Source organism: Echinops telfairi, unplaced genomic scaffold (assembly GCF_000313985.2).
Source record: "Echinops telfairi isolate 266 unplaced genomic scaffold, ASM31398v2 ScPeMD7_10;HRSCAF=50, whole genome shotgun sequence".
In the NCBI taxonomy this organism is placed as follows: Eukaryota; Metazoa; Chordata; class Mammalia; order Afrosoricida; family Tenrecidae; genus Echinops; species Echinops telfairi.
In genome coordinates this window covers 14,312,683-14,335,209 of record NW_022103907.1, presented here as the reverse complement: position 1 = coordinate 14,335,209, position 22,527 = coordinate 14,312,683, and the positions used below count along the sequence as shown (strand labels likewise).

General features: G+C 44.4%; 1 protein-coding gene across 15 annotated transcripts in view; it reads left to right on the top strand.

Moving 5' to 3' along the window:
• The window catches only part of SLC8A1 (solute carrier family 8 member A1), a 445,070-nt gene that overhangs the window by 385,851 nt on the left and 36,692 nt on the right, over positions 1-22,527 (top strand). For all 15 annotated transcript variants that reach the window (XM_004711125.4, XM_045287007.1, XM_045287004.1 and 12 more), the window contains 2 exons: positions 884-983; positions 21,595-21,870. In XM_004711125.4, the coding sequence (XP_004711182.1) occupies positions 884-983; positions 21,595-21,870 (376 nt within the window). The remainder of the gene's footprint in view (positions 1-883; positions 984-21,594; positions 21,871-22,527) is intronic.

Genomic DNA, 22,527 nt, shown 5'->3' with positions numbered 1-22,527 from the left:
TCTGATGTCCTGGAAATGACCCTTCGCTCTGTAGTCGCTGTGATGTGTGGTAGTGCTTTGGGTGCATCTGCTTACTTAGCTTTCTTGTAAACGCTTGGCTGCTCTTGTTTTTACATTAAGTGACATTTAGAAAGCTAGAGAGTGCTAATTGCATAAAACCAAGTGCTTTAACAAAATGGTCTAAAGCAAAACAAAGGGGATGAAGCACTGCCGGTGGAGGGGGGTGTTGTTCAGTGCAGTGTGCTCCAAACACTAAGACTCGACCTTTCCTGTCTGTTCTTGTCTGCCACAGGAATAGGGGGAGAATGGAATTCTCTTGCAGCCACGAGGCTGTCAGAATTGGTAACCAAAGGAAAAGCCATTTATTGATGATCATGCAGCAACCTGGAGGATCTGCTGTTTTGCTGCATTTTACTCCCAAGCAAAATTGCGACAGCAGGCATCTGGGGTCCCCTAATGTGTCTGCCGTTCTGGTAGTCCACAGCTGTGTAGTGCAGAGCACGGCATGTATTAATCCAGTAGCAGAGAGCCCACGCGAGATAAAGCTGGGAGAGAAGCACATTCGTAAAGCATTCAAGAAGAACGGATGGGCCTTTGCAACATCCGCTATTCTAAACACTGAGGCGATTCATCACCGGCCATTAGGCTGTGAAGGAGGCTTAAATTTGCTACTGAGAAGTTTCCATTTCAGAAGGTTTCCAACAAAGGACTCTGCTTGTTTGCATAATCATAACAGTGTTTGATGTCAATGCTGTTGTTCTAAGCCTAACATCTGCTACCTTTTATAGAACAACACTGGGGTTTCAAAGCCAACAAGGTTTTAGATTTCCCGAGGCCTTAACAAACCCAGCAGTTACCATCTTGTTCTTCTCAATCTTTCTAGAGTACCGTGGACAAACTCATTAAGAAGACAAACCTAGCCCTCGTGGTTGGCACAAACAGCTGGAGGGAGCAGTTTATCGAAGCCATCACTGTCAGTGCCGGTGAGTGCCTTTCTCCGCGTGTTATAACAGCCCCCTCTGGGCTTGGCTTTAACCCTGTAGCCACTCACTCTGGGGCCTGGGACCAAGGGATGTCCATGGGAAAATTAGCAGAGAAATAAAAGTAGTCGGATCAACACATGGACATTTCAGAGTCTAATACAGTCGATCCAGCAAATGTTTTTAAGCAAGACATTCTTCTCAAAGCCCATTGTGTAGCTAATCACTTTGGGTCAATCACACGACTTTGGAAAATTCCCTGAAAGCAAGGCAAGATGTCTACCGTGAAGGTCCGAAAGGAAGCAGCAAAATCGAAGGTGGAAAAGGATGTCCTTAAGACACATTACCGCTACCATCTGCCTCACTTTACACACTCTTCAACTAATAAATGAGCGCTAGCACTGGCTCTAGAAATGGAAACGGCTTCACATTCTGCTTATTCCTGAGTGAGCACAGGACAGACTTCTTGTTTTTGTTTTTTAAGAAAAGCCTGAGTACACTAAGTGCTAATTCTCAGAGTCAGAGATGTAAGGGTACTAAATGCAAAAAGAAGCGTCCCCTCCCTGCATTGTCAGAGCTGTCCAACTCTCTGTGTGACTGATTCAAGCCAGAGAAAAGTCCCCCTCCCATCCCTGACAGCATCACTTTCATGGGTTTTCCCCCAGGCCTTTTGCTTTAACCCACTGGATATTTTCCTCACTGGCTCATCTTCTTTTGTCGCCACTAATGAAAAAGTTAAGCTTTCTAAATAGTGATTCCCAAACTGTTAAATACGGAAACAGCATCAGCAACAGTCGGGCCATGACTTCTAGCACAACCCCCTCTTTCCAATCTGCCACCAGATAATTTGACAAATTCCCCCAGTGCTGTAAGAACAGGGGGTGGTAACAAATTGTGTGTCTGCTTATAATTAGTGCTGTTTATATTCGTGCTTTGGTTTATTATAATTCAGTATACAATGGAAATTTATGAACATTAGCTAGTGGGTAATTGCTTAGGAGAGTGGATTTGGAATTTATACTTAACTCTAATATGGGGAGAGGGACACTCCTTCAAAAGGGTGATTTTTCCCCCAGAAATCTAAGCTGGGCATCTGAGGCATGAGCTGTCCTCCCTTTTCACAGAAACCCTAAACGGACACTGATGGTTCAAATGAGAAACTGCTGACAACCCCAATAACAAAAAACATTGCACGTGCACCTGACAGTTGTATGGACTTTGGCAGATCCCAAATGCGTAGAAAAGGCAATGTATGCCCTAGTGAACCAACCCTAGTGGTTTCCATGTTCCTACGGTTATAGATGTATGCGTATCTAGGTGATGGCCGCACGGTGTCATCATCAACTCCCTTTTTCCTGCATGTCAGTCATTGTTCTTGGTGCTGGGATATGACAGTGAACAACAAGCTTGTGTCCAACTAAAGCTTGCTTTCTAAGTCTCTGTGCGCTGATGGTCCTCACTGCCGAGACCACGCAAGCTGTGAAGGGAGGCAGGAAATGTGTGTAGAGGCTGCGATTATAGATTAGGTAACGAAGATGGCAAAAGACACATCAATGCTAGACTGGTTTTCTAAGAAGTGGGGTGGTTCTGTGTGGGTCCATTTATACGTGTTCAAAACCCTTAAGGACCCTGGCATAAGTTGATGACTGTTCCATGAGATGGAAAAACGGTGACTGAACAGCTAGCCAGATTCTGCCACTAACAAGGCCAAAGTCGTGTAATTGAACAGAGGAAAAATTATAAAAATATTAATATCCGAAAGGAGGACATCTGAGTTGCAAATACTTTGATAGATATTAAGGAAAAAAAAAACCCACGTTTACAGCAAGTCAATTTCAACTCATGGCTGCTCTACATGCGTCAAAGTAGAAGTAAACGACTAACGTCTCTGTTCCTACATTGGTTTTGCTTTGTTTTGTTGTATAGTGGTAAATCTATAGCTTATAGGGCCCTTGTCAGTTCTCCAGTATTCACATGGATAGGTTAGTGATGTTAATTACATCTATCCTTCTGGAAATCCTATGTTGCTGTTATAAGGTACTGTCCTAATTCATTCCAATTCAGACCAACACTGCCTGATCCTGTGCCATCCTCATGTTTGAGCCCAACAGAGGGTCCCAGGGAGTTGGAATCACCTTGATGGCAATGGGTTTGCCTTTGAGTTTATCGGGGTGTTCAGCATCATTCCCAATGGCTCATGTTGTGGAAGCAGACCATGGACCTTTCTCCCAAGGCACCTCTTGGGATGGAGTTCACGCTTCCAACCTTTCTGTTAGCAGTTGAGCTCAGAAATAATTTCCATCACCATCTATAGTGTTTGGATTATATCCTCCCCAAGTCCCCTGAGGTGGATATAATGATAACTGTTCGTATTATGTACTAGAGGAAGTAACTGAGGCTCAATGAGGTTACGTGCCTTAGAGCACAGCTCAGAGCTTTGATTGACCAAATACTAGGCCAATGGGTGTTCTACTGCCCTTTAGAACTATAAAAATGAGGATATTTCCCCCTACTTGGGTCTCGTTGAATGGCACCAGCCTGCATCCTCTCCTATTGGCACAGTTTGATGGTTCTCATGATGAGTGTAACTCCTGTCCCAATCCTTTGAAGAACTGTTTAATGAACACAACACAAAACTCTCAAGTGTCTTTATTTTCCACACAACATACTGTGCTTTTTGTTTCCAAATGACTGCTTAGGAAGAAGGTACAATTGCTTACAAGTTTGTAGGCTGCTGGGGAAAAAATGACCTTATTTACAATTTTGAGACATAAAAGATCCGAAAAGCAAACCCATATATTATAGACACTAAATTGAACAAAGGGCAGTTATAACGTGTAATATTTGTCATTGTGATTACGTTTAAGTGTTAAAGAATGTTAATGTTCCTAGGCTGTTAAATGAACAATAAACTTTGTGAAGCAGCCTTTATTGAAAACAGACTTTCATTAGATTTTAAGATTTCATGGCTAAATACTTGAAAATCAGAAAGACTTGCCTTATTAAAAATATTAAATTGCCTTTAAAGGGCTGTGCTGAGAGCTTTTTTCCTATGCAATTTTCTGTGCGAAATTGAGCCTATATATCTTGCTAAACCAAAAATGGTGGGTTTTGTAAATAGGATTTTGCTTTTCTTTCTCGCTGATTGTTGTTAAACTCCTTTCAAAGTAAACCCATGGCAACCTCTTTGTTCCCCTACTTTTCCCAACTTCTGTAGCTCAGTACCTTGGTCTCTTATGACCACAGTGGGTCTGTGAACCAGGTTCTTATCATCTATATCAGAAGCGTTCAAGAATTTGGAAGACTACAAAGACGAGAAAGGCATTAAGCAGCCCTGTCCCAATAGATCTCCTTCTCTCGCTGCTAGGATTAATACCCAGGGCAGTGGTATACAGCAAGAAATAGCGATCAGAAACTTTCAAAGCAAATCCCACGCCCCCAGGTGCTTTTCAGATGTGTTGGCACATGCATTTCTAAATGAGACAGCATTCTTTCTACCCTGTTTGAGTTTTGCCGAAGTCCCACCTCTTCTGAGTATTTCTATGGGGACAGAATGGTGTGTTGACTTTACAAATGTTATGCCAGCTAGGATACAAGGAAGGAAGCAGGTACTTCAGTGAAACGGGAGAGCATTAGCTGGGAAAGGAGAAACAAGGCGCTAATTCCAATTTCACAACTATACCATTGTTTTTCTTCAGAATCGTCACAAGCCCTGGCAAGGTGGAGGAGCACACCTGTGTTCTAGCCCCTTCAGAAATGCCCCCGTTGACTGTGGTCACCTTCACCCCGAAATCTCAGCCCTCTCATTTGTAAAGTGGTGATCATTGCACCTCACTTGTGGAGTGGCTACAGGATTAATAAAGTCAGCATGTATTTTGACAAGGATCACCAAGACGTGGATAATAATTGGCTTGGGGGAAGGCAAATCATCCTGAAAGTCTAATAAAATATAACCAAATGTGGGGGCCATGAAGATAATCCAGCTTCATCACTAAATGGTTAAGTGACTAAACTCACCAGTTGACCTTTTTATTTTCATGTGTCAGGCGATTTTATTCATGAAAAGAGAAACTGCTAAAGCTGAGACTGCAAAAAACAAGGTAGCTGAAAATCAAAATCATAAGGAGGTCAGGCTTACTATAAAGCTAGAGACTGGTAGAACCCCCAACACAGTGGCCCTTTGTCATCCTTCAGATCCGGGTCTGATCTGATCCATGTGGGTCAACTCTTAGCCAGAAGAAAGAGGTGTAAAAGCAAGGAAAAGCAAACCAAAAGAGAACAAAACAATGTCACCTGCTAAAGATGCAAAGCTGGTAAGTGGCGGAGCCTGGGTACCAAGGAGCTTGAAATAAGGCTCTCTTCCTCAGTGTGTGTTAAGCCTCTTCCTTACAGCCTAATCCACGGTTCCTCAGAAAGGATGCAAGTCAGTTAGTTCGCTAGTAAACAAGGTGAAGTGTGGGTTTGTCTCTGTGTATCCACAGGCTTCTCCTGCCTTGAGACCTGCGACATCTTTTAAGACAGGCAAGACACAGTCTTCTCTCCTAACTGGTCATTTTTTAATGTCTTCCACTAAAGATTTTTCTGGTTCTCTTGCTACTTTGGCCATAGGCTTTACTTGGAACTTTCTGTCTCGTGCTGTCCTCTGACTAAAGGAACAGCCCAAAGGGCAGCAGCAACCACAAAGCTTGTGTGTTGTCAGGGTCACATCTCTGAACAACTGTATGAGTTTGGTAGAGTTTATCTCAATCTTCAATAAAATATGAGGGTTTTTAATAGATGCATTCTAAGAATTGACCCAATTTTGAAATGCGGGGAGCGTGTCAGTGGGCTACACCACCACTGATGACTTGTGCTCCAGGGCCGAATTGATTTAGGCAATGGAGCAGCAAGTGCTGCCTAACCACCTGGCTTGACCAAGTCACAGTCTACATGATAGTACAACAACCGGCATCCTTTCTCCTCGAAGGAAGTAGATGGGATGGTCGTCTTCTCAAATTCACTTCAAGGAAGATTCCATGAAACAATGATGATTTTAAAAGTGCACCATTTTCTCTCTCCCCGACCCCGCTACCCCCACCTATCGTTGGAGCTTGGAGAAGCCGGAAGAACCCTCCACAGTTCAAGGGCAGGCATTCAGCACAGAGCCACCCTGGCCCATGCACTTGCCATAGATTATAGAGCAGATTATAATCAGAGGAGCCCATATGGACGTGAGGGAGTATGGTTTCTTGAGCATGCTCTATAAGGAGCCCTGATAAAGTGGATTGTTTGGTGTGTAAAACTGTCAGTTGGATGATGCCCCTTGACAACAATTCACTGGAAAATACTGGGAACTGATCCACTCAAAAGGTTCTCAGTAATCAATCACAAAATGGTGCCTTGACTTACTTTCCAGGGATTGCCCTGGATCTGGTCTGAGGAAGCGTATTTCTAGGCATCTCAGATATCATTACTGTGGAGAGAAGCTCTTCATTTATTGCATTATCTTAGGATCATGGGAAAATCTCATGTAAATTGTTTCGTTTTGTTTGTTTTCATCCTGCTAGATCAAATTTGCCATGGTCTCAGAGTGACTAGAAGGAAAAGAAAACAGGGAGGGGAAGGTCGTGGGGACCTGTTCTCAGTATCTAGTTTCTATTGTATGTGACGGGAATGTCTCTTAGTTATGCTTTGTCTAAAATCAGAAGTCAATGGAAGCTGATGGAAAAGGATCCTGCTTTCATAAGGCACCTATGATTAGGTATATGCAACTATTTTTAGTTCCTTCTGCCAGAAGGAATATGAAATATGCAATATGAAATTGCAGCCCATTTTTTAAACTTATATAACATTACCATTTATTGGTATGTTACTAGCCCTGGTGTAGAATGGTGGTTCAAAGCTGCCAGCCACTCTTTGGGAGAAAGGCGAGGCCATCTACACGGAGACATGTTTACAGCCGTGGAGACTTCACTGGGGATTGTTATGCGTTGGAATTAACTCAATGGCAGTGGGGTTTTCTGGAGGAGCTAATAACCTGGCCAGGGCTTAGTCTCAAATCTTTTTTTTTTTAATCGTTTTATTAGGGACTCATACAACTGTTATCACAATCCATACATACATCAATTGTGTAAAGCACATTTGTACATTCATTGCTCTGTCTCAACTCTTTCTACTTCTGTCAGCTGTAGTCTGCAGTTATGTCTTTTTTGTCCTGTGTTTACAATGGAGGAACCTGTGGCATAGAGTGATTACCTAACTGCAGGCTTAAGCGCCACTCAACTGGCAAGTGGCCAGCTAAGCCGTGAGGCCCCATCTTTGGGAGTCAGAAGCCAGTACGTTTTCTACTCAACCCTAGAAGCCTCTTCTAAAACGGACACGTCCCCAGTGGGCAGCCTTCAGATGAGTCAATGTAGGATGAAGAGTGTGGTGACACTGATGGGTCCCTTCAGTGTCAGTTACACACGGTGAAGGTTAGGGTCTGGAAAAAGTTGTGGAAGTCTCAGACAAAGATAGAGAATATCCAGAAAGAGGAGAATTAAATGTAGACAGAACTGGCCCCTGACTTTCCCACAAAGTCCAAGTGCATTCACAATATGAAGAAACCAAAGTGATTTCCAAATTATTTCAGTGATCTTGGGTTCTTATTTACATATCCATTGATAGCAATTATGTCAGGTCTTCAGACAATACACAACCAATACACAATCTTTTCTCTAAATTCCTGGGCTTTCCCTATAAATTATTATTTAGGTAGATTTTTCTTGCCTAGCATCACTGGGATGGTTGAAGTAATAGGAATCAGGTTTGAAGAGCAAATACTTTAAACTTTAATAGGAGACTGCTTCCATCCATCCAACTTAGCACTTGTTTCATTTTTCCATAGACAGCAAAAGTAGAACTGTTCTTTGTAATGGAGAGTACGTGTAACATGGAAGACAAATAAGGCATTCAACTTCAAATGGTTTTTATGTTGGTATCTCTGGCATTTCTGGAAACTTGAGCTCAATCAGCTAAAAAAATCACCAACTGGTTATGTGCCTTGACAAGCCTTCTAGCCTCACTTTTGACCTAAGGGCATCGGACTTAAGAACTTCTATGAGTTGTTTTTGAGATGTGGAAACATTCCACCTGAACAGTCATCTTCAGCACTAGAATGTCAGCTGGCTTTCCGTGGTACTGCTGTTTGAAATTTGGGGCTCCAACTATAATCAAGATGTAATCTTTGCCTTAGTGCATGTTAGATAAATTGGATAAGTACACCAACTTTGCCAAAATTCATTTAAGGCATCCAGTGCATAAGACACACTGTCAAATGGCTGTGCTAACTAAATTCAGTTGATACTATTCCTTACTCCAAATTAGATTTCTAAAGCAAAACTTCTTCCACCTCTTATCAAACCTCCTTTCAAAAACATCTCCATTAGGCTACAGTGTAGTTACCATTTTAATTTTTAACTTTACAGTGTAGCATGTGAAAAGCATCATTTTATCTTTCATAAAACCTTATTCTTCATGATGTCATTCACTGTGCTTTAAGAGAAATTCCTACGTTAGTTGAAATAAGCAATTTTGTTTTCCCAGAAAATTAGTTTTATTTTCTCTGCAACTAGAAAATCGTGACTTCATAATGGAGTGTTTTCTTATTTACTTTGGCTGTCACAATAAAACAGGTGGTTTTTGTTTTGTTTTGTTTTGCTCAAGTGTTCAAAAAGTCGTTCTACTCAGATGTATGACAGCATTCTTTGCTCCTACCTTCTTCAAATATTTTTTGTTATCTTTGAGTACATTTTCTTTATTAATAGGAGCAAAAGTCCTCAAGACATCTTAGGAGGAGAAAAGTCTAAATTAAAATCTTAAAAGGGAAGAAAAAAACAACATAAAATCTATTTTATTCACTTTTGTTTCTACTGCACCTTGAATAGTGTCTAGCTATAATGAGTATTTGCTAAACAAGGAAAGAATGAATTTACATGTTGTGTTAGTCCTAGTAGACTAAAGAAACAAATCCAGAGATACTCATAAGTGTATAAGAAACAATTGTATATCAAAGAGTAATTGTTTATTAAGAAAACATCCCGGCCCAGTCCAGATCAGGTCCATAAGTCCAATATTAATTTATATGTCTGGTACTAGTCAATAAATTCCTCTTCAGACTCACAAAACACATGCAATGACACAGAATGCAGGCAGATCACAGGCCAGTGGGTGGAGAGTCTTGTGGATCCAGTGGCAGTGGGAGCATCTCAGCACTGGCGTGGTCTCCACGTGGCTGCTCTTGCTCCATCAGCGCACTCCATGTGTCTTTTCAGTAGGAAGATGAAGCAGAGTGTGTATGTCCCACATCCAGGGAGGAAGACAGGAGTTCCCAGAATCCTCAGGAGGAGGTCATGCCCACACAGAAGCCTCATTGTCTATGACCTGATTGACAGGCTAGACTCCACCCCTTTACTCAAGTTGACAGATTATGTAACTGTGAATCTACGAATTGATGTTTTACAATCCATATCTGACTGGATTCAAAGGGGATCTTCATGATCTTATTATGCCATGTCTGTCTCAGAAAATGTATATAAATGTCCATATACTCACATACACCACGTTGCCAAATTATATAATACATGCAAATATACAGATGCACACATTTACACATATAAAAGGTATTTATTGGTGGGTGTGTGTGTGTGTGTGTGTGTGAAAATTAGACATATAAACCTATTTGAAATGGCATTTTTCCACCAGTTTTCCTAGTGGGATTTTAGTGTGCCTTAGCTAGTAGTTAAGATCCTGTGAAAGAGGAACAAAGAGCATGAATAAGAAAAATGATGCAATAAGCTTCAGTGAGGAAATCCTTTCTGGGAATATCCTGGGGTCATAATAGAAGGCAGGCAAAGCAAACACAGGATAGCTACCCACTTCACAATATCCATGGAAGAACATGACAATGTGGGAACAGCTAACTCCAAGTCCCAAACTCAGAACGACGCCGCGCAGCCGCGCCGGGGTGGAGTGTCAGAGGGTGGGAGAGGAACACAATCGTCCTCCGGCCCCGGTAGGCTTTAGCTGCTGTTCCTAAAGAGAATCGTGGGCTTGTTGCACTGTTTGCCTCTTGGGTGGCTCATGACGAAATCTTGAGGAAAAGGCTGTGTTGAAGGGCTCTAGAAAGATGCGGCACTCTTATTGGTAAGCCCGGCCCCGTCTCTGATGCAGCTTTTGTCTGGAGAGACAGCAAACCCCGCTCTGCAAACAACGCGCCATCGCGGGATCCGAGGCTCTTTTGTTAGCAGCGGCGACTGCAGCGATGTGAATGCGGTTTAGTGTTGCTTACACATGGGGGGCTATTCAGCCCCAGGGGCTAGCCTTTGTAGGCTTTTCCAGTTGGGAAACACTTGAACACAATCCAAAAATGAGGAAGGAGCAGGAAACAGCCGTGTTCCTTACTTACACACACACACACACACACACACACAGCGAGGAGTCTCATAAAACAGACTCCCAGCACTTGTCCTTGCTGCTGCCAGCCTGCTCTCTTGCTGGAAGCCGTGTCATCTCAATTCCTGCCCACAAAAGCCACCACTTGCCTGTGCCCACAGACTTTGAAGCCCTCGTGCTCCATGCAGCTCCCCTGCCTGCTCTTTGTCTTGCCTGGCTGGATGTTGTGTCTTGGTCCTGTGAGAGCCTCAGAGGTCAAATTTCCGGCAAAGAGCCAGAAAGGAGCTTGAGATCCGCTGTTCCAATCAGCCTCTCTTTTTCATAGATAAGAAACTGAGCCCGAGAAGGAAAATGTCCTCCAGCATCGTACAAACCCTCTGGGGAACCGAAGGCTCTCGCTCTGCAGTTTGCTACCACACGTGACATTGCTAGGGCTGGGTATATGTGAAGAAAAGTAAGCATGGCTTCACTTGTGCTTACTGATATGCAGTGAAACCCATAGGATAGGATTCACTACAGATAAATAAATTAGGAGCAATGAGGGTAATTTGACACTGGGCATGGCTCCCATTTTCCTTTCCAATTTAGTATTTGTGAAATCGATGCATTAATCTTGAAACAGCCCATGTCTTCCGTGCGCTCCCACTGTTAGCTCTGGGCCCCGTGGCGATGTGATGGTTTAGGAAGAGTCAAAGCAAAGGTTGAAGCTTTCCTGGGCCAACATGTTCTCAACAGTGAATGAACGGAGGGACTAGCCATGGTTTATGCAAATCTCATAGCAACCCTGCACGGTAGGTATTAATGAATGCACCTATGAGCTAAGGAAACAGGTGTTAGCATTCAAACCTTTGGCCCATGTGTTTTCATCCAAAGGCAGACCCTCTTTCCACCTTGGTACAACCTATGCTCCCAAAGCATGATGCTTCGTAGCCACCGGCTAAGTATATTCTTTACACTCCGCTCTTGCCACAGGGTCTGTGCCCAAGCTTATCCCTGAGTATGGTGATTTGTTTGTTTGTTTTTGTTTTCCCTCACTCTGCCTCTCTCTCATCATTAAGGTCGCATTCTTGTAGATTTTAGGTGGGGCAAGTGACTAGCACTGAAAGTTTGGAGGTTCAATTCACCCAGAATACCTGGCTGTGGGGAGGCAGGCAGATGAGTACCTTTACAGGCCATATGGAGCACAGTTCTGCCCTGACACACACGGGTCACCAGGAGTCACAGTGACTCGGCTGCATGTCCTTCAGGTTTCCGCAGGAAGGTTCCTTAACAACCCATTCACCCTTGACTATATTACCCAACATCATTGCCTTCATGTCTGGAGTGATCCTTCTGTTCGTTTGCCCAGTCGATTACTTAATCTATCCTTTGCCCAAATGGAAATGCCATGAGCTCTAGAATGTACTTGATCGATTTTTCTGGATATCTAGAATCTTTATTTGCAATGCCTATAATGGTTCCTGCTACATACATTGTTAAAAACTAAACATTTGCTGGAGAAATTAAGGGTACCAATTAAAGTCACCCCCTCATTCAGTTTGAATATTTAGTAGAGAAATAGGTCGAGTTAAAGTTCAGTGTCGGCTGTGGCACAGGAAAGTGAAATGAAATATATTTTAGAGTTCAGACCTATAATCTTAATAGCATCTGGGTCAAAGCTTCTTGAAACGAGATAGAGCACAAACCCACTGATAGTGAGAAGGAAAGAGCTATTTTAACATGATTGACATAGAAGAAAAGGATCACAATAGCTCAATAGCACGGTGATTATTTATGAAATAAATGAAAAACCATTGGCAGGCAGACAAACAAGATTGTCACCATCCGCCTCAGTGTACGCTACCATGAAATTCAAGTCAGGGAGATCCTATATCTGAGTAACACCAATGAGCTAATCCTCCGATCTGAACTGAGTCTGAGCCTACTAGAGATTTCAGCATCTCATCACTCTTACAAACCCTGTGTGTCTGTGCAGAAGTACCAAAGGGAAAGTGACTTGTGGCCATCCTTGTTTTTCAGGATCAGCCCCTGAGACACAGAGAGAATCTGTGAGGTGCGGGAGAACTAGAAACTCGCAAGTGCCTCCTCCTCACCGGTAGCGGTGCTTTCCCTAGTCCTCGAGGGGAGCCTGCCTGGGATGTGGGGGTGGAGGTGCACTTCAGGCTACTAACTGAGGGGCTCCAAAGGAGAAAGAGGGGGCGTTCGGCTCCCATAGAGAGTTACAGCCTCAGAAACTCAGAATCACTTCGACCCTCTCCTGGAGGGCCGCTATGAGTCAGAATTGACAACATGGTAGTGAACCTAATCATGCTTTTGATTTTACCCAGTGCTGCTAAAATCGAAATGTCACCACAAAGTTCAACAAACTTAATTTATCTTCTCATTTTGTAGAGCCTAAAAGTCAAAACCAGAGTGTGGACTTTAGGAGATGCCTTTCTCTCTCCATCCGCGTTGGAGGAAGGTCCTGGACTCTTCCGCTACTATTCCAGGTTCCTTGGCAGTCGCCATGTGTCTTGGCATCTATATTGGACCCATCTTTGTTTCCTGGCTTGCTTTTATCTCAAATGATCACAATTAATTCACACATCTTACACTACTCTTGTCATGTTAACCTAGCAAAGCCAGACCGAAACACTAAACGTTCTGCGGAGTCAATGTTGCCTCAGAGCTACCCTGTAGGACAGGTTAGAACTGCCTCTGTGAGTTTCTGAGAGCATGATTGTTCACAGGAGTAGAAAGTCCACTCTTTCTCCCAAGGGGCAGATGGTTTCAAACTGCTCACCTTGCACTTGGCAGCCCAGCTCCTAACCACTATGCCACCATGGCTACCTTAGCAAAGATAGCCCATTTCAAAACTCAGTCTGTACAAGTGAGCAGGAGGAGAAGGGGGCCCTAGGTAACTGCAATCACTTTGTATTGTGCAAGCCGAGTTCATGACTGCAGTCGTAGATTCTCAACTGGCATCTTCAGTTTGCTAGCAAATCAACTCACGTACCCCAGAGTCAGAGAACCAAAGAAGGTCAAGTATTCTGAGACTAAGAGGCAAGTGGTTATTGTCGAAAGGCTAGAGTCCTTCCTGTTTGCTACCTGGACAGGACGGAATTCATCACCAAAATGAGGGGCATTCCATTTCCCAGCAGATCAGTGATAAAGGATTTGTCCAAAGAGTTTTAAAAGTTGTAAATCAGATTTCTTAAGAAGAATCAAGGAAAAGGAGCTCTCCCTTCAATCCTTAAAAGAATAATTCACTATTTTAGATATTCTATTGTATACAGAGAACTAGCTAAAGGAGAGTAGTTATTTACCAATTACACTTTTCATAGCACACTGCCAAATAAGCTTAGATGTTTATCAGAATAGATTTCTGTGGGGCCAAACTCAGATGTTTCTCTATGGGATGTTTGCAAGACTCAAGCCCTGGGAGTAAGGTGGTGGAAAGTGTTCTAGGTCTCATAAGCACACACTTAAACTTTATGAGCCTCAAGTTCTCTTTTTTTTTTTTTTAAATGGTGAAGATAACTATTTTGCCAAGTTGCTGGCAGGACAGGGATAGAGACGCATGTATCTACCATGAAAGCCTCAAGTGGTAGTTCTACTCTGGCACGTGGGGGTAGCCATGCCTAGGGGCCAAGGTCAAGGCAGCCAACAACAGGAACTTAACGCTCAGTAGGTAAACCTGAATTCTTAGCTTAACCACAGAAGCTCCTGAAAGGAATCAGAGAGAGCCTTCGAGGGTCCTCTACATGTGAGGCAGACTTTGGCACCTCTCTACCCCCCCATGTACAGGTCCACATCATCCTAGGGACACAGCACTGTCGCTTCTGCTGGAAATTCCAGTTATCCCTACCCAAACACTTCTTCCCAGACTCCACCTTCCACACTGCAGGAGGCTAATTTAGAAGCAGCTGCTGGCATTTGCAAAGTGTTACCAAGGCCCTCAGCTCAGTCTTCAAGGCTGGTGTGCCCAGAGTCTGCCCACTGTAACTAAACCTCTCAACAAGCAGACTTCTACACTTGCCTGGGTATTGGTTCTACTTGTTGAAGGTTCGTATTCCTTTAGATGCTGGAGTCTTATAGGGAAGAAGCTTTTTATTGGGGAAGGGGGCGGGGGCTGAGATTCTACCAATTCTACAGCTAATAAAGGCTGAAAGGATACTCTGAACGCCATGCGTTATTTGGCAAACACAAGGCTTGCGGTAAAAGCACGGTAGTAATTACATTAACCTGTGGTCCTTCAGAGCACTCGGTTCACACACAGGGATTCTTACAAAGAGAGAGGGCAAGAAAAGCTAAGCCGTCAATTTTCAGTTTTAAACAGATTAATTTTGCTAATCATCCAACTCCCAGGGAGCTAAACTTCTTAGAGGGCGCGTTTTTCATTTTGACAGTGGCTGGATCTGCTGAGAAATATTTCTGTCCCTTTAGATCATTCTTGGGCTGTGTTCCACTTCCTAACAAGGTCCATCACGGCTTAGCCTAGTCAGCATGCTGTTCTTGGTGGAAATGTCCCCCCCGTGGTTCATTTGTCCCAGACATGTTGAAAGGTTTTCAGAAAGTAAGTCGGCTTCTTCGGGCTCTTCCCAGACTGGTACACTTCATCTCCCCCTAACCCTCCAAGCAAACAATCAAGTCAAACCTGTGGTGACCAAACGAGTCTCACTCGGCAACTTGAAGGTGTGGCGAGTATAAGAACTGCCCTCCGGAGGGTGCTTCCTCTGCGTACATATTTCAGCTCACCAAGGTAGTGACTGCATTTGCCTCTGTGCTGCTTCTGGAAATTTGACCAGATTGCGTTTCGAAGGTCCTCCTGCTAAGGAAGCACTTGGAGGGAAAATGTGGGCACTGTTTACCGTGCACCCGAGAACATGTTAGGATTTCCCAAAGATGAGGTGAGAGCGAAGCGTTACTAGCATTTCTTCGGAGCAAGTGGTAAATTCTTATTTTGTTTCTTCTTGGAATGTGTGTCTCTTTTGTTGCAGAGCACGAAGGAGTTTACCGCCACCTAAATGAGCGAATCTGTGCAGTTGGGCTTTTTCCTCCCCAACGCTCACTTGTATGTCTTTATTGACAACCATCACATTCCCCTCTCCTGTTTCACAGTGTCCTGTGTGTAGACCATAGGAAAGCCAGCTAATAATAAAACGGCACCGTTACCGATGTGTGCGAGCAGACGTCAGCATGTCTGTGAGAAAAGGTCGCGCATGTTCCCACGAGCCTTTTGAAGCTCCTCCTATCTTACAAGAGGCTCCTAAGTAACATTCCGGTTTCCAGGGAGCCCCTCCTGCCTCCTAGCGATCCGCAAGGACAGCATGGAATTGCTCCCTCGTGTTTCCAAGGCTGTGGATCTTTTGGAAGCAGACTGCCATGGTTTTCTCCTGCATGGCAGCTGGTCGGTCCAACTACCGCTAATACGCTGGTTAGCTGCCAAGCGATTTAACTCCAGGGTTCCTTACTGGGTTACAAAGGTCATACGGATGGCAGGAAGGTTGGCCTCCTCTGCTCTATATCTGTGCTCTCATGCTTATCGCTCTCATGGAATACAGAGGGGCTACTTATAATTAAATTAATAACTGGAATGATTTGACAGTGCTGTGCATGAACAGGTTTGTGGTGATTCATCCCACTTCTACACGTTTTGGGGTGGAGAGCTACATACTCCCACTAAATGGGTAACCTTTGGCAGCTAGAAATGGAAATAAAAAGTTGTCACAATCTAAAGTAGCAAATCCAAAAGGCCACCACAATGATGCCACAACCACGAGGTCCTCTCTGGATTGTGTTGTCCAGTTTCCTGTACACAGCGGATCCTCGGGATCTTGAGAAAGAGCACGTGGCTGACTAGGCAAGAAAACATGGTAACTGGTGGTGATGGAACTGCACGATGAAGCACATGACAGGCAATGATGGTTGAGATGGCAAACGTCCTCTGACCTGCATTTTTTGGATCATTTTTTATCCGTGTTTTCCTAATATGCATCACTCTATCTAAAAGAAGTAAGTACAAAATAGCACATTGGTATGTTCATATTCAGAAAGAGAGGCAGTATTGTACTTAAGAGGGGTCTCAGATTCGAACAGTGAGCCAATATGAGGTAGATACCAAGCTCAAGTAGCTTCAACAAGGCATCATGTGTCATAAAATCTCCCTTGGGCTGTTAAAATGAATCTCTCTTTAGGCACATACCAACTATGGGGCTCAAATTCTCTTCAAATGAACTTCAGTGGGATTAATAATACCTGCCTCAGGGGGTTATTGTTGAGGGTTAGGTAAGATCAGTTATGTGACAGAATTTCACTCAGTGCCTATCACATAGTAGTCCTGTCTTCATTTCTTTCCTCAAATCAAGCAGCTCAGGGAAATGGCAGTGACGGTGTCTCGTTCAACAGAATATAGATTCAGTGCATCAGGATGTTCAGGTCACAATGATGTCCGGCCTCCATCTGACAAGTAACAAAGATGGAATGGCTCATCCATCTTTATGGGATTTCCAGTTTTACAGAGGCCTGCAGCATTTCCCCTTCTGGTCCTTGCAATAGCCCTGTGACCATAGGAGTTAGGGAACTCATTTGACGGATGGGGATCTGAGACAGTCAGAACAGGCTCTAGAGCTAGAAGAGGAATTAAGTCTTCAGACCCAAGTGTCCACCACACCCCACTAGCTTCTCTTTTGATTAGCAGCACAATGTGTTAACCATTTGCACCTCCCCAGGACCCCTGTCTTATTTAGAATACATGTTATCTGAAGGTGCCAAACTCGGGTTGCCTTTGACCTTCAACTGTTGTGATAGGCCCTTTCTTCTCTCCTTCCTGAGCAGGGTGGGTGCAACTGTTCTCTCCATAGCCGAAGTGCTACCACTCATCAGTACCTGTGATCTTAATGATTTCCCTGCTTTTGTAGTTATTTTAGGATGTCCAACACGTATCCAGGAGACCACTCTCAAGGCTGAGGAAGGGATTAATTGAATACACTGAAGACTGTTTGCCATCTTCCATTAGTGGAATCCACAAAGCTGAAAAGACAGATCTGAGATAACAGGAATTAGCTCAGGATTGTATCAACGGGAACCCAGCCACCTGACTCTGCTAGTGCAAAGCAGGGACTCAAAAGAATGAGGTAACCCGAATGACCCAGAGGAAGCGGCAGTGTTGGAACACGCATGCAGAGCCAGCAGACACTGTCAGCCTTGCCTTCACAGCAAAGATGTCCTCAGATTTTTGCTTATTTTTTAATGCTCCCCTGCTCTTCCTGAGGAGCAGACTTGTAAGTATCATCCAGATGGTGATGGATGAACATATTATTTCTTTGTCTTTCCCCAGGCAGGGGTAATTGAGCATCATGCATGGCAGTCAGTGGTCATTTTAAATATTTAAATGTCATCTGAGTTAGAGATGATAATTTATAAAGAGCATCAAGATAGAACCCAGGGGAAAAGATGGGAAGCCACTTCTACCTTCAAACACAATCAAACAGATGGGCCTCATTCCGTTAAAAACATTGAAGGTTGCTTGTAATGCAGGAAGGCCACCCGGAAGAAAGGGAATTCCATCTCCCTTGCTCTCACTCTCGCCTTATCTTGATCTCCCTCTTTAAGTCTCTAACACGCACAAGTCCTGAAGTTAATCCTATAGGGGGAAGATTAAATTTTGTTTCTAAAAGCCTGAAATGTAACCTTAGGACCCAGCATGTTGGCTAAGCAATTAAATAACGATGAAATTAAATAACACAGGAACAACCCTAAGTAGGAAAATAATAATAACTGCCTCACTAATCATTACCTTGAAATCTCCTAAAACACTTTGCTGAGATGATCTAATTATCCCCCTGCCTATTCCTCACAGCAAAGGTGTTATTATTTCCATCTTGAAAACAAATATAATATCTACTCTCGAGTTTCTAAGTGTCACTTCTGAGAAGTTCATTATTTGTTTTCTTGTTCAGGTTCAAAATATGAGACTTACACACCTGATAATAAGTAATTTTGTAGCAACCCAGAGGCAGTGGCATCTGTGATTCTGTGTGTGATTGATTCATTAAAATGCAGTGCTTCCCCAATGTGCCCTATGAAATTCTAAAATGCCCACAGAGAGAGAAGTTTCAAAGGGTCTGATGCAAAAGAAGGAAGCCGGAAGCACAGTGTGGTTTTCTGATTCACGGTGTAACCTGGTGAGCTTCTGTGGACATGTATGTGCGCCCCCTTAGAGGGCAACTGAAGGAGGAGAAACTCACAGAAACTCACTGCCATGTGTTTATTGGACTCACAGCAATCTGAGACTAAATCTGTAGGGGAGCAGAAAGCCTCATCTCTCCTGTGGAACTGCTCGGGGGTCTCCCCCTGCTGCCTTCTCCCTGAGCAGCCCACTGTGTAACTCGTTAGCATACCACCAGGGCTTCTCTCCAGGGAGACAGGGAGGAAAGGCGCGTGGTTCCCCACAGCCTTCTCTTCCCTCCCCTAGCGTCTGCCCAGACAACTGCAGCTCTTCTACTGGTTTCGACCTGGAGCTCGAGTGTAGGGTAAAAGAGAAGTGGAAGAAACATGAAAGAAGGAAAGACCGAGATGGATAAGTGAACAAGAAAGGGTAATGGGTCACGGAGAGGCTCTTCATTCCCCCATGACATAGCAGGCCCCCAAAGCATCTTTGGCTGTTCAACAGGGTTGACATTACCAGTAAAACTAGTTGCCTTAAGGTGACTCCAACTTACGATACCATGTGGGAGGGGAACACCGCATGGACTCAAACCTTCAACCGTCCAATGAGCAGTCAAGTGCGTTAATCATTTGCCCCACCCAGGGACTTACAAACAAACAAAACTCACCGGTACAGACTCCATTCTTATGCCCAGAGACCCCGTAGGACTGCCTCTCTCGGTTTCTAAAACGGTAACTCTTTACCGGGGTAGAACGCTTCATCTTTCTCCCATGGGATGGGCTAGTGGTTTTGAACTGCAGTCCCATGGTTAGTAGCTCAACGTGTGTAGCCCACTCTCCCACCAGGGCTCCAGGGACTCCAAGGGAGAGATTAGAAAGCTGGCCCAGAGTACATGGATGAGAAGTGGTGAGAAAGAACCACTGATGCTTTTTAAATCTAGTGAGTCTCACACTTTTCAGTCTGATGAAGACTTCAAGTTCCCCACCAAGTAGGTCTCTAACGGTGTGCCGATTCCGCCAATGGAAGCCTCCACATAGATGATGGAAGACCATTCAAGGCCTCGAAGCCAGTGGTTCTCAACCTTCTTAAGGCCGAGACCCTTTCATACAGTTCCTCATGTGGTGGTGATCCCCCAATCATAAAATGATTTTTGTTGCTATTTCATAACTGTCATTTTACTACTGTTATGAAGCGTCATGTAAATATCTAATATGGAGGATGTATTTTCATTGTTACAAATTGAACATAATTAAATCATAGTGATCAATCACAAAAACAATATGTAATTATATATTGTGAAATATTTATTGCTACTGACAAATAAATGAAATTTTGTCTTGAAGCATGGTGTAGCCTGGGTAACAGTCTTTACTCCGGGTACTCGTAGGTGAGCGTATCTGCATGCGGGCGGACCCGCCTGGAGACGGATAGAGGAGCAGGGTCTGGGTTTCCTAGGACCATCGGAAATATGTGTTTTCCAATGGTCTTAGGTGACCCCTGTGAAAGGGGTTGAGAACCACTGCTCTAAGATGAAGCTACTTTCTCCACAGATTCCCCCACACTTATTGGCAGAATATTTCTGACTATGCTTATTGAAGACGAGGCTATTGCCCCTTCTCTCTCCCCTGGAAAGGTGGCAGGTGACAAATCCCCACCTTCACCCTGTTGTGTCTTGTGAGAGGCACTTCTCACCACAGAGAGCATCACCTGGTTCATATGAGTTTGCTTCTTACTGGGGATCCCAAGGAGCATAAGACTGGGCGGCCCACCCACTTCCAGCCGCATTAGTTGGATGAGGTGAAGTAGATCCCTGTAATGTAATGAGGTTGAAAGAGATGAACAAAGTGTTCCAGGACTTTTCTTTCAAGACTATTTGCCAAACCTAGGAATACATCTACTCCTTGCTGATCCCTATCTCATTATCTGACATTGAATGCATATGACAATAGTGAATGATCTCGTATCCAACTCTTTTGTACATTAACAATGCATGTCAGACAGGAATGGACACTGAGTCCCTGACAGGCTCCTTCATCCGCAGATCTGTGAGCACATGAACGGGAAGCTTGCGTTGCTCTTACTTTCAGGGACAGGAGAGGAATTGTCATCTCCCTCAGCCATGAAGATCAAAGGGAGGACTTGGGCTGTTGGGAACAGAACACTACCCAGAAGGCCCTTGGTCTCCCCAGAGGAATGAGGAATGGGCAGCAGCAGCTGGTGCCCTGAAGCCAGGCTACTGTCAGGGCCAGGGAGGAAGTGGGATCCCCGGTTGGATACCATTTTCCAGTATCTGGCAGGAACAGACTGAGCGATGATCAACAGGAGCTCTGAAACGAGGCCCTTAGATAGCTAGGACCCACGGGACCCCACATCAGCTGATTCACATCACAGATGCCTACCTTAGCAGGCTGCAGGTCAGTGGAGGTGGGGTCAGCAGGTGAGTGACCTGTAGCAACTACATTTTAAGGTGAAGAGCTGAGGCTGAACCTGGACATGGGGGCAAACTCTAGATTGTCCATTCTAATAAAGATGGGGGTAGGGGGCAAAGTGTGTGTGTGTGTGTGTGTGTGCGCGCGCGCACGCGCAGGGGGCACCCAGCAGACAGCACACACCCCACTTTGGCACCCAGGCCCTTTCAGGCCCCGACAGAACAGCTATGGGCTTTTTGGGGTCTTTGGGGGAAGGAACTTGGACCACTCCTCCTGCACAATGATGGTAAAAGTTGGAGGGGTCTCTGGGAATAGGGAGGGGGCCAGCACTTGGACCAGCCTGACTCTCAAAGATTGATGGCCCTCCCTCATGATCAGTGGGGGTGGGGCAAGCTCTTCTGCAGCAATATGGGGGAAGGAGGAGGTGGTGCTAACATGTGATCTCATCAGGGACACAGCAAGGTGTTCACAGTAAAGGGGAGGGATGTGGTGATACAGTCCTCTGCTGTTTTTGTATCAGGCTGATAGTCACCATAATGACCTAGACCTTGGAACTTAACCCTGAACTGGGAAGAAGCCCTGACAGCATGTTTCAATGAAATGTGCTTCTTTCCTTTCTCTGCAGGGGAAGATGATGATGACGATGAATGCGGGGAGGAGAAGCTGCCCTCCTGCTTTGACTACGTGATGCATTTTCTGACCGTGTTCTGGAAGGTCCTCTTTGCCTTCGTCCCCCCGACAGAATACTGGAACGGCTGGGCATGTTTCATTGTATCCATCCTCATGATTGGCCTACTGACAGCGTTCATTGGCGACCTGGCTTCCCACTTCGGCTGCACCATTGGCCTGAAAGACTCCGTGACAGCAGTGGTGTTCGTTGCACTTGGAACTTCAGTGCCAGGTAGAGGATACATTCATACGTAACTTCCCCAAATCATTTCCCTCTTTGACCCTTTCTTTCCTACCCTTCCAAGGGCTATGGTAGCAAACCTGGCCTCTGCGAGACGAGACCTTCGACACGTGCTCACTGCCCCTGTCGATACACCATCGCTGTACTTCTCAAGGGTAGTGAGCTGGTCAGTAGCATCGTGAAGATAGGGAAAAGCCTGCTCCGGTTCTCCAGTGCCTGCATGGAGAGAACAGGTTGGTTGGATGGTCAGATTGGTCAGCTTCCCGTAACAATTAGCATTTTCCAAAGAAAGAGATAAGAAAAGGGGCAAAACCAAAGAAATCACAGAATCCTCAAGAACAAACTTGCTGTCTTATAAGTATTCGCTTTTGACTGGGATGATTTGCATGAAACACTGTACTTGCTGGGACAATGAACTCACACACTGGAGACCTGGAACAATAGTTTTGTGGATATGGATGTTAATGGAAATGACTAGAAAGAAATAGGCAATGATCAAGAGGGAAACACCATCATGTTAAAATTGAGCAGGCTTAATGGACATCGCATGGACCTCACTTTATGCACCCTTCAAAAGCTGAATTTATTTATTTTATTTTATTTTTTATAAAACAGTTGTATTGGCCCTTCAGCCACATATCATCCAAC